General features: G+C 34.7%; 1 protein-coding gene across 5 annotated transcripts in view; it reads left to right on the plus strand.

Moving 5' to 3' along the window:
- The window catches only part of APLF (aprataxin and PNKP like factor), an 84532-nt gene that overhangs the window by 24120 nt on the left and 43184 nt on the right, over positions 1 to 17228 (plus strand). For all 5 annotated transcript variants that reach the window (XR_014326657.1, XM_082851990.1, XM_082851991.1 and 2 more), the window contains exons 3-5: positions 1694 to 1866; positions 11046 to 11190; positions 11728 to 11860. Coding sequence is in view for 4 of the 5 variants with exons in the window: in XM_082851990.1 (XP_082708116.1) it covers positions 1694 to 1866; positions 11046 to 11190; positions 11728 to 11860 (451 nt within the window). In the remaining variant the exon portion in view is untranslated. The remainder of the gene's footprint in view (positions 1 to 1693; positions 1867 to 11045; positions 11191 to 11727; positions 11861 to 17228) is intronic.

Below are 17228 nucleotides of genomic sequence, written 5' to 3' on the forward strand. Positions count from 1 at the left end.
GCTAAAGAGAGATGGACTCGGGATACTTCAGAGGTAAATGATCTGGGGCTTGACATTTGAATGGAATGAAAGAATGTTGTAGATGTTCAGTAAAAGTTTGTGGATATTTTGGTGTGTTTTAATATATAATTGAAACTAAATCAGAATATCTTGTATTTACACTTGAAATACTCTATTCTTTTTCCATAGAAATAGGCATTTTAAGAAATAAAAACAAATGAAAAATAAATTATAATGCAAAGTAATCTACCTAACTTAACAACATTATTTGCTTCATGTTTTATAACAATATTCTAGACTTGTTTATATCTTACTTAGTTTATATTCCATAAATGATTAAGATTTTTAAAAAATGAAAGTAACTATATTTAATAAAAAATTTTAACCAAGTTTCCCAATGAAAAGAAAATTTTTGAGGGGTAAAAAGAAAAAAAAATACTGATGCATTTCTAGAATTTCAAAATGCATTAAAAAGAGGACTATTATAAGCTTCCTTAATTTTTCCATAATGAATATTTTTTACAGTAGGAACAGAAGTTTTTACCTACTGAATTTATACTCATTTCTAGTCTGTTCAAACTCAGGGTGAATAAAACGTATCTTAACACCTATAGATATATTAAATGGTTGGGATCAGAAAAGGTTTTGATGTGTGAAAATTTAGTTGTATCTCAAGATACTTTAATGAAGTATAAATAGAAAAACTGAGAATGTTTGGCATATGTCCAATCTCAGGGTGACATTTACCTTGCTATAAATGGAGAGATGGTTGATGTCGCTAGAAAAAAATGTCATTTATACTTATGAAGTAGACAGATGAATGGGTGGTAGGGGGAGTTGCTCTATGTAAAATTCTTTTAAAAAACTGAAGATCTGCATTAATGTGGATTGCTTTGGTATATGCTAAAGCTTATTAAAAGACCCAGTGGTTTAGATGACAAGAAGGCTATTCTGGAGGTGGCTAAATTCAGCTTGATTTTAGTTAGAATTTTTAAGATGCCTTTCAATAGGTGTTAATTATGGAGGCAATTCTCATTATCTTTGCTAATGTGAGGTAATCAGTGGAAACATAATTCAAAATAGGGGATATTGTAATAGTTTTGACATTGAGATATATTTACCGCTTGCAATTTGAATATGGATGATGATCTTCAGAGGGGAATTTCATTTAAACAAAATAAGAAGATTCCTCTGTGAGGGGTAAAGAAAAAAGGTATGTTGTTTGCTTGAGAAATTTGATCAAGAATTTCCTTCCCATAGTTTCTCATTTTTTAATCATAGTAAGAAATTATTAGGGGAAAATAAGCAGAAGAGAATTTTCAATAGATTAGTGAATTTTGGATATCAAAATGGGGGGACTCAGTTTCCATACTGATAATTATTTTTCATGTTTCTCTTTCCAATGTCCAGTCATCTCTCAAACAAAATAGAAGTATCTTTTAACCAGTTAATTGATAACTTTGCTTTTTTCTTTGATTCCTAGAGAAATGGGAGGTATGTTACAACTATTTTTTTATGCTTAGATAATAATTATGATACTTAGAAGTGCCAGATTTATTAGACTTTTAAGTGTAAGTTTATACTTAGAATTGTTTTGACACAAATTTTGAATCAGTTCGTATTTAGTTGTAGTTTTAACTAGTCATGATTTTAAGTTACTACATCACTGTATTCTTTTTCTTTAATTTGTTAGATACATACAAATCCGTGCTTTTATCAGTCTTCTGAGAAGAGCCAGCTCTTACCATTGAAGACAAATCTATGGCACTGGTTGAATCCTGGAGATAGTTTCTCTTTATTAGTTGACAAATACATTTTTCGTGTTTTGTCTACACATTCTGAAACGGAAGTGGAATGTACTTTAAGGTAAGATTGCCTGATGATATGCAATTAAGTAATGGTATTTGTAATCTAATTCCTCAGTCATCCACAAAAGCTGCAGTAGACACCACTCTAGAATTCAACTAAATTGGCGATAGGTCTTACATGGTGAGTGTGTGTGTGTGTGTGTGTGTGTGTGTGTGTGTGTGTGTGTGTTTTTCTAGAAAACATTAGATTTTGGAAACTTATGCTTCAATAGTGATTGCTTCCATATGTTGTATCTTTTACCATTGTGTTTAGAATATATTTCGCATCTAACAATAACCAGGATAGTTAATTTGAAACTGACTACATTTTCTTAATCTTTTTTTTAGTTTTTAAAATTTTCTTAAGGTATTAACCTCTGTTTTAGATTATGCTTGTATAACTCTTATTTCTTATAAAAATAACAGAAAATATAGAATAGGGAAACGGATGAAATGAGGTTACAATAAATAGCTGATGTAAAATTGAAATTAATGCACTAGTTTTGTTGAGGCAGTCATTAGCAGATTATTCGCCTTTGTTTTAGTTTTTAAATTATAGAATACTTAAACTGGACCTATAGAAGTAGATGGACAAAATTATATAGAGTGTGTTCTTTGACGGCACTGGTATTAAATTTAAAAATCAATAAAAATACAATATCTAGGAAAATCTTCAAGTGTTTTGAAATTAAACAGCACATACCTAGGTAACCTCTGGAACCCAGAGAAATCACAAGGGCAATTAGAAAACATTTTGAACAGAATAATACTGAAAACATAACAAAAACATTTGTGAAATATATCTAAAGTAGTCCTTTGAGGGAAATTTATATTAAATGCCTATATTAGAAGAGAAGAAAGAGGTAAAACTGATGCCCTTTGCTTCTATTTTAAGAAGATAGACAAACAGGAGTAAATTAATCCCAAAATAGACAGAAAAAAGGAAACAATAAGAAGAATAGGACTAGAAATCAACGAAATAGAACATAGACAAATAACAAAGAAGATCAACAAAGCCTAAAGTTAGTTTTCTGAAAAGACTAATAAAATTGATAAAATTGACAAAGCTTACCAAGAAAAAGAAGCTGGAAAACACAAATTATCAGTATCAGGAATGGGAGAGGCAATATCCCTACTGATCCTGCAGACCTTAAAAGAATAATGAAGAAATAATTATGTAAAACTTTATGCCAGTAAAACTGATAGCCTAAATGAATGGATGCATTCCTTGAAAAACACAATTTACCAAAACTGATACAGGAAGAAATAGAAAATCTGATGAATCCTATGTCCATTAAAGAAATTGAGTTCCCAATTTAAGAATTTCCTGCAAGGAACTTCACTAGTGATTTCTCTTAAACTTACAAGGTACAAATAATACCAATATTATACTTTTTTCTCCAAAATAGAAGAGAGTACACTTCCCCACTCATTTTATGAAGCTTCCATAATCCTGATACCAAAATCAGACAAGAACATTACAAGAAAAGTAAATACAAACCCACATTCCTTATAACAAAATATTTAGAAGTCAAACCCAGCAATGTGTGAAATAGATTTTAATACACTATGACCAAGTGAAATTTGTCTGAGAAATGCAAGGTGAATTTATCATATATATATAAAAAAACCAATCAGTGAAATTCACTATAACAGATTAAAGAACTGTCATTCCAGTAGATGCCTAAAAACAATTGTGACAAAAATTTAATACCTGTTAAAAAAACCTTAGAGAAAACTAGGAAAAGAAGGAAATTTCCTTCCTATAAAAAAATACTTAGTAGTGAGGTATTGAAAAGTTCTCTCCCTACAGTTGGGAACAAAACAAAGATATCCATTTGCACAACTTCTATTCCATGTTGACTGGAGGTCCTAGCCAGTCCAGTAAAGCAAGAAAAAGAAATAAAGTGCATCATACTGGAAAGAAAGAAGCAAAACTGTCTTTATTTGCAGATGACATGATTGTCTATTTAGAAAATCCTGAGGAAGCAAGGCACAAAACAATACCTACTGTATAGTTACATTTATATTACGTTCTATTATAAGAAAACTAATCCATCAATGTTTATTTCTGGAGGATTGACTAGGAAGGGGGGCCACAAGGGAGCTTTTTGGGGGTGATGGATATATTCTCTGTCGTTTTAAAAATTATAGTTGATTTATAATATTATATTAGTTTCAGGTGTACAGCATAGTGATTCAGTATTTTTATAGATTATACTCCGTTTAAAGTTATTACTGAGAGATGGCTGTAATTCCCTGTGCTGTACAATATATCCTTTCGCTTATCCATTTTATTCACAGTAGTTTTTATCTCTTAATTCCATAACACTCTCTTGCTCATCCTCCCTTCCCTCTCTCTAGTGGTATACACTAGTTTGTTTTCTATATCTGTGAGTCTCTTTCTGTTTTGCTATATACGTTCATTTGTTGTATTTTTTAGATTCCACATGTAAGTGATAACGTACAATATTTGTCTTTCCCTGTCTGACTTATTTCACTAATGTAAAACTCTCTAGGTCCCTGCATATTGTTGCAAATGGCAGAATTTTATTCTTTTTTATGGATGAGTAATATTCCATTGTGTGTGTGTGTGTGTGTGTGTGTGTGTGTGTGTGTGTGTGTATGTGTGTGTGTATATATATATGTGTGTGTGTATATATATATATATATATATATGTGTATCTTTGTATAACAACAGGCCATTCATCTGTTGATGGGCACTTGGGCTTCCATATCTTGGCTGTTGTAAATAGTGCTGCTATGAACATCAGGGTGCATGTATCTTTTCGAATTAGTGTTTTTGTTTTTCTAGGATACGTAGCCAGGAGTGGAATTGCTGGATCATATGGTAGTTCTATTTTTAGTTTTTTGAGGAACCTCTGTAGTGTTTTCCATAGTGGCTGCACCAATTTATAGTCTTAAACAGTGCACAAGGGTTCCCTTTTCTCCACGTCCTCACCAACACTTGTTATTTGTACACGTTTTGATGATAGCCATTCTGACAGGTGTGAAGTGATATCTCATGGTGTTTTGATTTGCATTTCTCTAATAATTAGTGATGTTAAGCAACTTTTCATGTTCCTGTTAGTAATCTGTATGTTTTCTTTGGAAAAATGCCTATTTAAGTCTTCTGCCCACGTTTTGATCGGGTTGTTTGGCACATGGCTACACGGAGTTGCAAGGAAAGCTGGGCAATGTAATCTCCAGCTGGGTGGATAGCCATTGTTAAAGGTGCTTATAGATCAGTGCCATTACAACTTTGCTGACTGTTATGCAAATAATGTCCACTTAGCCTCTGATGGTTAAATGCTAACCACCTGGCCTCTACAATTCTAGAATGCTGTCATCTCCATTGATGCTAAAGAGCCTTGTTCTTGGCAGCCTCTCCTACCATCAACATTGACCTATAGAGGCAGTTACCATTGAGCTCTTCAACACTGCCTCACTAGTATATAGCTTAGTGTTCTGGGCCCTTCTGGGGAACATGGTCAGGTGGGGGATTCTCTAGTCTCATGTAATAAGTCCATTTTAGCATGCCCACCTCTTAGAGCCTATTGACCCCCTTTTCAGTATCATGCCAGGGCATTCTCTATTTCTACCCTATTTACTGTAAACATTTTCTTTTTCCAAGCATGAACAAGCCATTTCAGCTGTATATTAGGACTGGCTTCAGGTGTCCTTGCCAGTACCTTAAATCCCAGGTTGCAGGACAGGTTGCAGTGTTTTTTTTCCAGTTTTATTCTGCATCCCCTGTTTTAGCATCTTCAAGATCTATTCTTGGGCATGCTCTTCTGGTTTCTGTCAGTACATATTAGCCAGGTCCTGTAGCTCTTTAGTAAATATTTGCTTTCCTGTTGAAGTAGGGACAGTACTTTTCTAGTCAGGTAATGATGAGTTGACCTTGGTTATTGGAATAGAAGCCACGAGGGGTGGGAGGGCAGGTCTTGAGGAAGGCAAGTATCATCATGACAGGTATACCATTAGGAGGCAGCTGCCTGGTCTCCAGACAAAGAAAGGCTGCTATCCTCTAGCAAGGGGGAGTGAACCATGTCTTAGACTGTGGAAGTATTGAAATATATTTTAGACATTTTTTGATACCATTGGGATTCTCATATATTTTAGAACTAGCTCCATTTTGTAATGTCTACCTCATAAAAACACCGTTGTACTGTTGTGTAAGATTTACACGTATGAACTTTTTAATCTTCACAACCATCTTTATAAGGAATAGGTACTGTTAAAATCCCTATATTACAGATTAGGAAACTGAGACGCAGAAGGTTTGAGACTTGCCCAAGGTCTCATAGCTAATATGTGACAGAGAATTCAAATACAAGCTGACTAGGACTATAGCTCTTACTGACTTCCCTGACTGTATAAGAAAGCTTACTATGGCAGTCATTCTAATAGTGAAGACACTTGGAGAGTGGCTAAATAAATTTGGTGTAGTTTTAAAATGGAGTGAAAGTGAATGAACTAGAGGTTAAAATGTGGATAAATCTCCACAATGTAATGTTGAGGAAAAAAACAAACAAAAAGATTACATATATATAAAGCATACACCGTTTGTATATAGATATATATTACATATTATACCTGTGTATTATGGATTATTTGGATTACTTCATGAATAATATATATATTATGTGTGTATATATATATATACACAAGTAATGAATATATACATATAGTAGTAAAAGTGTAAGGACATGCATGTGAATAATAAAATCAGAATAATTTTCCTTCAAAGAAGGGATGAGAGGGAGAGGAACAAGATTGAGGCTGGACACAGAGGAAGCTTTGATTGTATTTATAATTAATCTGGAGCAAATATGACAAAATGTTTCTATTTGGGTCGTGGATACAGAAGTATTTATATTAATAGATAGGTAGATAGAATACATACATTATATTTTCTCTATATTTCTACATGTTGAAATATTTTTAAATTTGAATAAGAACAGAAAAGAAAACCTATGTGCTTTGTGTCAGTTGTAAGGACCCCTGATATCATTGTAAATTTTTTCTTCCAACCAGTTATGAATTTAAGAAAGAGATTTGAACAACAAAACGACCGTACAAAAGCTTGTCATTTCTTTAGGTTCTCACTTCACTCATGTCAACATGCTTTTCATGTAGTGTTTACATTCTGTATAATAAATCCCATTCATAATGAACTCAATGAGAGCATATGGGTCTATATATGTCAGCTCTAGTGTGTTCATTTTTCACTCTTTTCTGTGTATGTTTCTATGAAATTATTCTGTGAGAAGTACTAAAATCCATACTTTTTTGAGAAGTCAAAGTAAGAAAGCCAAAAAAAAGTTTTAGATTTTAGCTAATTAAATTTTGACGTATTTCATATAGAAGGACCAACATTAATTTTGCATTCCTATTGCTTCCCCAGTAGTGGGTGCTTAGCAGGCATTGGCTTCTTGAATACATGAATGAAATATTGTATAACATTTTCTTTATCTGAATTTCATTGCTGATAAGGAAGTATAACATTCTCTCTCTAGAGGGATTATTTTCTTTAAAACACTGTTGAGGAAAGGAAAGTAAATCTTTTGTACCAAATTACATTTTTCTTTCAAATTGTTAAAGTTCTTAATACTTAGATTCCGTATAAATAGCTAATTTTAATCACTTTAATTTTGGACAGGACAAAACAATAAAATGTTGATGAAAATACCATTGTGATATGAAAGTGTGCATGTTTACAATTCATTTATAATTATTTTAAAACTTACTTTTAGATCCAGCTCATACATATTAGCAGTACATTTTGTATTAAAGACAAAATATATAACTTATATTTAAATATAACTTGGAATATATCTTTAAGAGTTAAGAATAACTTAATTGCCAAAACAGTCTTTAAAAAGAAGAAAAGAGTTGGAAGATTCACACTTCATAATTTCAAAACCTACTACAAAGCTACAGTAATCAAGACAGTGTAGTACTGGTGTGAAGAAAGACATACAGGTCAGTGGAATACAGTTGAGGGTCCAGACATAAACCCTTACACTATGGCCAATTAATTTTCTACAAGAGTGCCAAAACATTTAAATGGAGAAAAGAGTAGCCTTCTCAATAAGTGGTGCTGGGACAAATGCAAAAGAATGAAGTTAGACTCCTACCTCACAACATAGAAAAACTAAACTTAAAATGCACCAGAGACCTAATATAAGAGCTAAAACTATGAAATGCTTAGAAAAAAACACAAGTATAAATTTTTGTGACCTTGGATTAGGCAATGATTTCTTAGATTGAAGAACAAAAGCACAAGCAAACAAAATAGATAAATTGGACTTCATCACAGTTAAAAACTTCTGTGCTTCTAAGGATACCATTAGGGAAGTGAAAAGACAACCCACAGAAGGAGAGGAAACATTTGCAAGTCATATATCTGATAGGGGACTTCTATCTAGAATATGTAAACAACTTTTACAGCACAGTAATAAAAAGACAACCCAATTTCAAAATGCATACTAAATTTGAGTAGACATTTCTTCAGGGAAAATACCCGACTGGCCAATAAGCACATGAAAAGATGCTCAACGTGAAATGCTAATCAGAGCTACAATGAGATACCATTTCACGTTCAGTAGGGTAGCTATGGTAAAAAAGACATAATAACAAGTGTTGATGAGGTTGTGGAGAGATTGGAACTCTTATGCTTTGGTAGTGGGTTGTAAAGTGTTACTGCCTCTTTGGAACACATTCTGGCAGTTTCTCAAAATTTTAAATGCAGAATTACATGTGACACAGCAATTGCACTCCTAGGAATGTACCCAAAAGAATTGAAAACATCTGTATACAAACAACTTGTATGATTCCATCTATATGAAGTTTCAGAAAATGTAAATCTCTAGAGACAGAAAGTAGATTAGCAGTTGCTGGGGCTGGAGAAGAGAATGGGAAGTGACTGCTGATGCATATGGGATTTCTTTTTGAGGTGATGAATATGTTCCAAAATTAGATATTGGTGATCATTGTACAACTTTGGAATATACTAAAACTACTGAATTTTATACTTTAACAGCATGAATTTCATGATTATGTGAATTATGTCTTGATAGCTATTACCAAAGAAAAGGGTAACTCATTTACCTTTGTTATATTGTATTTAGATTAAATTCCAAGTTTTTATTTTTTAACAAATTCTGATAACACTGTATTATAAATCTGTGATAGTTGATTGCTTGAGGAAGTATTTGAAGATAATATATGTCCATGTCACAGTGACAATATTTATATTTAAATAAAAGTATAAGAGAATAATTTGCAGTTTGACCTATTTGAAACTAAATGTTGGAATTTTGTTCTGGGATAGGATTTTTTTTGTTGTTATATTTATTCTTGGTAAATATTAATAAAAATTCCCTATGGCTATAGGATGTGTGTGTATTAGTCTTGAATTTATGCCAGAATAGAAAAACTAGAAATGGATCGGATGATGTTGCTTAATTTGTAACACTGTAAGTTGTAAAAAGCCATTGCATTTCTCTGGAGTGTTTCTTAATATTTTTCAAATTAAATATTAAGAAAATTTGAGGAAAAAAATCAGAATTTGGAAGCACACCTGTGTGTTGTGAGTAAAATGGATTTGAATATTGTGATGGGAGTGCAATTTCATGCCATCATACATTTTCAACTCTGAGTCCCCAGTGCCTGGCACAGTGTCTGACACACCCTAGGTATTTAAAAAATATTTATTGAATGAACTAAAACAGTGGTGTTGCAGGGAAATTTAGTCTAAGTAAGTTGTTCTCTTTTGACTGATTCCTGCCATGAATTCGAGTCTGCCTTTGAAGGAGGTTATTCCTATAAGATTCACTAAAACAAATAAAACAAGCCATTAATTATTCTTTTCTCAGCTAGACAAAGTTTTTTAATGTTAGCGTTTACTGAGGAACATTTTACCAATAGTAAAATTCACCCCTCTTAAATGTATAATTCAATGCACTTTAACAAATTTGTGTAGTCATGTAAGTACCACCACAGTGAGATATAGAACATTTTCATTTCCCCAGAAAATTCCCTCTTGCCTCTTTGTGGTCATTCCCCTCCGCCACCCACTGTTTCTGGCGACTTCTGATCTGATTTCTGTCCTTGTAGCTTTACCTCTTCAGAATGACATATGCATGGATTCATACGATATGTACTTTTTGTGTCTGGCTTCTTTCACTTAGCAAACTGCCTTTGAGATTCATCCAGGTTAATGTATATATCATACTTTTTTCCTTTTTATTTCTGAGTGGTATTTCCATCTATATTTTCAAATTTTCAAAAAGATAAGTCTGGGGCTTCCCTGGTGGCGCAGTGGTTGAGAGTCCACCTGCTGACGCAGGGGATGCAGGTTCATGCCCCAGTCTGGGGGGATCCCGCGTGCCGCAGAGCGGCTGGGCCTGTGAGCCATGGCCGCTGAGCCTGCGCGTCCGGAGCCTGTGCTCCGCGGCGGGGGAGGCCACAGCAGTGAGAGACCTGCGTACCGCAAAAAAAACCAAAAAAACGAAAAAACAAAATAAAGATAAGTCTGTTGGATCATCTCTGTGCATACATAAAGAATAATGATCCAGGACTTTGGATGATCTTACCACACTTTGCAGCAAGTAGGAGGTAATTGGTTCTGCTAGTATGTTCCACATGTGACTGTGGATGCTCCTGTGTCGGACTACAAGTTTGGGGAGATTTCACAAGTGGCTGCACTGGCCAGGACCCCAGTAGCAGCTGTGTGTGAACCTGACCTCAGGATTTTATTTCTTTTTTCTTCAAGAGCCTAACTAGCTTAGCTGATGTTCTTACAGTTTGCATTTTCTTTTTGGATACTTGGAGGAGATCTTAACTTTTATGGACAATCTGAACAAATACTATATAGTAAGTAAATAACTCTTAAGCCTTCATAGAGATGGCCATTGCCCATCTTATAAATAGCTGTGGTTTCTAGGCCCATGTTTTGGAAAGATTAATGTATTTTATGGTGATAGAGTGGGCAGAAGATGAGGAACATATTCTAGTCTATATATTTTATTCTAGCATACTGTAATCTGCTTTTTTGTCTTCCTAAGTCTGAGAAAAGTAGCATAACCCATTAGTTAGATGTACTTGGGCGAATCACATAATGGCATGGTAGGCAATAGAAATGTTTTAAATTTAAGTGATTAATAAATGAATTTCAATTGTATTTCATAGAAACAGTCAAATACATGATGAAGATGATATATTGAGTGAAACGCCAAAATCTTCCTCGATTGATTTGCCTGATGAGACACCTGATGCCCCACAGCTGGAAAGAAGCACAGAAATAGGAAAGACCCAGACCGCTGCAAATAGTGTGGTAAGAAATTTAAGATCTCATCCATTTATAACATGTTCCTTAAGAAAAGAAAAGACAACTGGTATTAGACATATCATGACAAAATTTCTAGCATTGATCTGCTTTTGCTGTTTTTAAGTTAAGCTCTAGAGAATATCACACTAGACCAACACTTCAACTAACAGAGATATTGCATTTCTTTCTTTGAGAACTTTGAGCAACTCAGTCCACAGTTGCAGATGGATTTTTTTTTTTTTTTTTGTGGTACGCGGGCCTCTCACTGTTGTGACCTCTCCCGTTGCGGAGCATAGGCTCCGGACGCGCAGGCTCGGCGGCCATGGCTCACGGGCCCAGCCACTCCGCGGCACGTGGGATCTTCCTGGACCGGGGCACGAACCCGTGTCTCCTGCATCGGCAGGCGGACTCTCAACCACTGTGCCACCAGGGAAGCCCAGATGGATTTTTTTAATGGTAGTTTTCTGCAAAGTAAATAATTATTATGGTTTTATTAAGGATGCAGGATTATTTTTAGCAATTCATATATAAGTGCCTTTTTAGTCTTTCCTAGATGAAAGTAGAGACTTGAATAAGCAACAGCCAAACCCTTCCCAGAGGAAAAGAATCCTTCCAGCGTGGATGTTAACAGAAAATCTAAGTGATCAGAACCTTTCAGTACCAGTCATCAGTGGAGGTAGGTTTTGTTTCAGGAAAATATTTAACAGAATTTGAAAGTTTTTCTGAACAAATGAAGACACAATAGCAGTTATGTAAGTGTATAACTTAACCTAACATTTCTTTAGATGTGTTCATGAAGTCTAATTTTAAACATAAACTATAATTTTATGCCATTTATCAAACACCATTCTGCTAATTATTATGATTATGATTATTTTTTAGTGGCTTAAAACAGTACCCATTTATTAGCTCGCAGGGTTTTTTTAAATGAATTTGTTTGTTTGTTTATTTATTTATTTATTTATGGCTGCATTGGGTCTTCGTTGCGGTGCGCGGGCTTCTCATTGCGATGGCTTCTCTTGTTGCAGAGTATGGGCTCTAGGCATGCGGGCTTCAGTAGTTGTGGCTTGTGGGCTCTAGAGCTCAGGCTCAGTAGTTGTGGCACACTGGCTTAGGTGCTCGGTAGCATGTGGGATCTTCCCGGACCAAGGCTCGAACCCGTGTCCCCTTCATTGGCAGGCGGATTCTTAACCACTGCACCACCAGGGAAGCCCTAGCTCACAGTTTTTTTTGTTTTGTTTTGTTTTGTTTTGCGGTACGTGGGCCTCTCCCTGTTGTGGCCTCTCCCGTCGCGGAGCACAGGCTCCGGACGCGCAGGCTTAGCGGTCATGGCTCACAGGCCCAGCCGCTCCGCGGCATGTGGGATCTTCCTGGACTGGGGCACGAACCCGTGTCCCCTGCATCGGCAGGTGGACTCTCAACCACTGCGCCACCAGGGAAGCCCTAGCTCACAGTTTTAAAGATGAGAGGTCCGGCAGATTCAACTGAGTTGTTTGTTGAGATTTTCACAAGAGAAATCCAAGTGTCTGTCAGGCTGGGTTCTGACCTGGGTGTCATGGGAGAATCCCCTTAGAAGATTATTCCAGTTGTGGAGAATTTGCTTCCTTGCAGTTGGAGGACTAAAGGACTTGTTTTCCTGCTGACTGTTGGCTGGAGCTCACTCTGCTCCTAGAGGGCATTTTTCTGTTCTTGCATTTCATTTTCAAGGCCAGCATAACACAACAGACCTTTCTCCAGCTTTGCGTCTCTCTAATTTCCCCTCGTTGGCTAGCTGAGAAAACTCTCTGCTCTAAAGGATTTGTTGACTAGATCAGGCCCATGTACATAATCTCCCATTTAATTAACCCAAGATAAACTGATTTGTAACCTTAAAAATAGGTGCAACATTTATTTTGCCATATAACCTAACATAATCATGGGCATGATATCTCATCTTATTCACAGTCCTGGGGATTAGGGCAGGAAATCTTGGGGAGGGTTCATTTTAGAATTCTGCCAACCACAGTAATACATGGTCTTAATACATCATCATTTAAGAATTATCTTATTATTGAATATTTATTCACTGTCCCAAATTGCAGCTTCATTAATAAGTGCAATTAAAAACTGTGAATATCTTAGAAGTCTACTCTTATTACTATGGTATAAATTGTAGAAAGGAAATTAGTTTATCAAAAAGTGTAAATATTAAAGGATCATGATATATGTTGCTAAAGCACTCCCTTTATACTACAGTGGAAAAAAAAATTTCGAAAAATTGTTTCCTGGTCAACTCTAGGTTTCACCCATTACAATATGTGCTATTTACATATGTAGAAAAATACTATTCATTTTAATACTGAAAGCAATACAGACGACTTATTAAAGTAGGTTTTCAAACAGACCTGTTGGGGTCATGTCTAAGGTAAAAGACAAGCACAGTAAGAGTGTTTAAAATTAATTTAATTATTTAATTAAACAAAAAACTACAGGCACCCAGTGGTACGTGCTGAAGGAGTCAAAGATGAGACCAGTGTCCTAGCATAGTTCACTGTTATAGCAGATACCACAATGATTTGTGTCATCTGCTGGGTATTCCCATTGATTCAAGATTATTAAAATGTTTGCTACATTGTATTATTCAGTCTGCATTTTATTTGCAGCTTTTCATCATCTCAGGTTTAGTTTCAATTGGCTGCTTATTTTCCTTTATATGGGTCACATTTTCTTGTTTATGCTATTGGATGTTATGAATGATAGAGTATAGAGACTTTGATTTTATATCCCTCTGAATAAATATTTTTATTCTAATAGGCAATTAACTGGGCCTAATAGGAAATTTACTTCCTGTTTTCTTAATGGGCATTTAATTCAGGCCCTAAACTCTGTTTCCTCCGTGTGGACAGCAGCTGCAGTCTCTGCGCATGTAGTTTAGCAACCAGCCAGGGATTTGGGTCAGTTTTAAATGTAGATTTTGGTTCTTGGCTCTCTAAGCCTTTCTTCCTTCTGGAATTTTGTCTTTAACTTTCTGCCTACTCTGTTAGCCTCAAACTCAGCCAGCACTTAAGCCAGTAAGGCTGCAGCTTTCTGTCACCTGCGAATTGGGGGATGCCCTCAGGGAAAAAGCCGTAAATTGATAAACCTCGCAGACTGTAGTTAATTTTTCAAGGTCAGACTCGTCATTTCTGCCTTTTTGGTTACTCTCTAGTGCCTTCAAATAGTTGTTTTTTAAAAAAAATACTTTGTCTAAAATTTGTAATGGTTTTGTTTGGGATGATCAGTTCAGTCAATCTGCCTTTTTACCTTGAACATTGTCTTTTATAAATTAACAGTACAATTGACAGTACAATTAACAGCACAATATATGTTAGTTGAATGTTCCGACTCTTACTATTTCTCATGTTCAGCATAGTGGTCATAGAAGTCTTCTAAAGTTTTTGATCAAATATGTTATGTACAGAATATTCCTTATTTAATGCTAATTTAGATTGTAGTAGGATCAGAGTGGTCTTGTGGCAAAAATAGCTTATATATCATGTGGTGAGGGAGATGTGATTTAATCTAGAGAATTTTCGTATTTAAATCATAAGATTTCCTGCTAAGTGTTTTATTCCAGGACAGTGGTTTTCAATCCCCCACCCCCCATCATTACATGTATAATATATTTTTATCAGTAACATTTCTCATTAAGTGTGGTTCTTCTCAGTTTGCAGAACGGGAATGGGGAATGGTAGTGGAGAGGGGGCAGCACTTTCCCTCAGTAGAACCTTTTCTCTAATATAGAAAGAATATTATTTGACCAAAAATTGGACCAGTGTGAACTGCCTCCTTGCAAACAAGTTCTTTTCTTTCAGAGTTATTTTGTACTCTATCTGCTTCTGTACTACCATTATTACATGACTTATAATCGTCTAAAATATATTTGCTTCAAATTATAAATTTGAAGCAAATATCCATTAATTTTCACTTGATAAATGCACCATATAAAATAAGAAGCACTTTTTTTGGCACCTCACCTTGAAAATACAAATGAGAGTAATTTGACATTGATTTGGACAGGAATATTATATAGTACATAATATACTTAAAATGCTAAAGCTTCAAAATAAGATAAAAAAGTCTTTGCATTCAGGCATGTCTTAAAAATTCAGACTTTGGGGGAATACTTAAAAAAGCGAAGTTAGGTTACTTAACTCCTTTAAAGACAGAAAGATTTAGAAGTAAAGGACAGTTTCGTACTTGAATCCAGCTAATTAAAGGTTGGAATAATTTGACTTTTTCTGCTGTGTAGTTTTTATTATTGTTATTGTTCTGTTTGTTTAAGTAATATATCATCCAGGTCAATAGACCGATGCTAATGATTTTGAAAAATCAATTTCCAAGATGCATTTTAGGCTCATTTAGATGTAGGATACTTTCTTACGTCTTTTGCAGCTTTAGGACTCTATTGTGTTCATTGATCTTTATTTAGACTATCTGAAACCGTCTTGATATTTTGGAACCATCTGTGACATTAATTACAGGACAAATAATAATGTTAACTGATGTTAACTAACTTATTTAAGATCATAATAAATGCCAGAGCTATAATTGAGACCTAGTTCTGTCTGGCTCTGAAGCCCATGCTCTGAACCATACCACTATACCTGGATGGCCACCTGAATTTACCCTCTGTATGCTTTGGGGGTTTGGTTTGGTTTGGTTTTTGCTTTTTATTTTATTAATATGCCCTTGCATTCTCTCCTAGATCTTTTCTCAGTTTAACTGTTAGTTTAATTCTTATATGTACGTGAATGTTTGCTGTGATCAGGCTATCCTTTCTGTCTTTCAACCAGTATACTTCTAATTTATTTACTTTTCTGGGTCCCCAGCTACTAGCCCTTAGATGTTATCATGAGCTTCTCAGGCCTGGGCTAAAATTTTTCCATGTCCCTTAGTGATTGGTAAGTGAATATAAATATTTGGGCAAAGGGTATTAGAGCCTCCCCTCTCTTTGCTTCCATTTGCTTCCTCAACCTTCTAGACCCCAGGACAAGTTAGAACTCCTAGGGTATGACACTCTTGCTAGATTGAAAAGGCAGCTTTTATATTTTCACTGGTTATCATGCAACCCTTTAATATTCTTCTTTCCCCATCTTCTAATCCTCCAACATGGAGTTATGAAAAATGGCACATGCTGATAAAGGTTGAAGTAGTAAGCAGTCCCCAAACCATTTAGTTTACACTTAATTTTGTACTCTGAATATTTTCTGTATGACAACTCAGTACAGATTATAAATATTTAACTGACATTGTTTAATTTGATTATGGTTCAGTTTACTTAAAGCTCTTCTTATTCTTTATAAACATTTACTTTATTTTAAGCATCCTTGTTAAATGATCTAATTAATTCTAATCATTTTTTAGCCTCTTGGATTTTCTAGCTGTATAGTCATATCTACAGAATTATGATAATTTTGGCTCTTCTGATCTATTTACTGCTTTTAAAAACATTTCTTATTTCATAAGTTAGATCCTATAAATTTTAAATAAAAATGGATAAAATTGGCATCTGTATTCCTGATTTTAACAGTAATTCTGTTAGTGTTTCAGCACTTAATATGATTGGTATTTGATTCTGATACTCATCATGTTTAGGGTGATTGACTGATTCCTTCAGGAATAACTGTTGAATTCTTTGAAAAGAAATTTTGTTATAGAAACAGTCCTGCATTTTCATATGATAATGTAATTAATGATGTTGGTAGATTTCCTAATGTTGTACCATGCTTGTGTTCCTGGAATAAGTTAATTTTATTGTGGTGACTTATTATTTTCATGCTGTGCTAGATTTGCTGATATTTAGTTTAGGACGTTTGTATCTATATTCATATGTGTGGTTAGTATTTTTCTCCATTTGTGCCATCCATGTCAGATTTTGACATTAGAGCTATGTCAGCATTGTATAAAGTGCATTAGGAGATTTTTTATGTATGCTCAAGGACAGTTTGAATGACAGAAATATTCATTTCTTTATAGAACTTTCCTTTTTCACAATCTAGGCTGGTGCCTACTTTTAGTAGTTG

Source organism: Leucopleurus acutus, assembly GCF_964270905.1.
Source record: "Leucopleurus acutus genome assembly, chromosome: 12".
NCBI classification, from domain to species: Eukaryota; Metazoa; Chordata; class Mammalia; order Artiodactyla; family Delphinidae; genus Leucopleurus; species Leucopleurus acutus.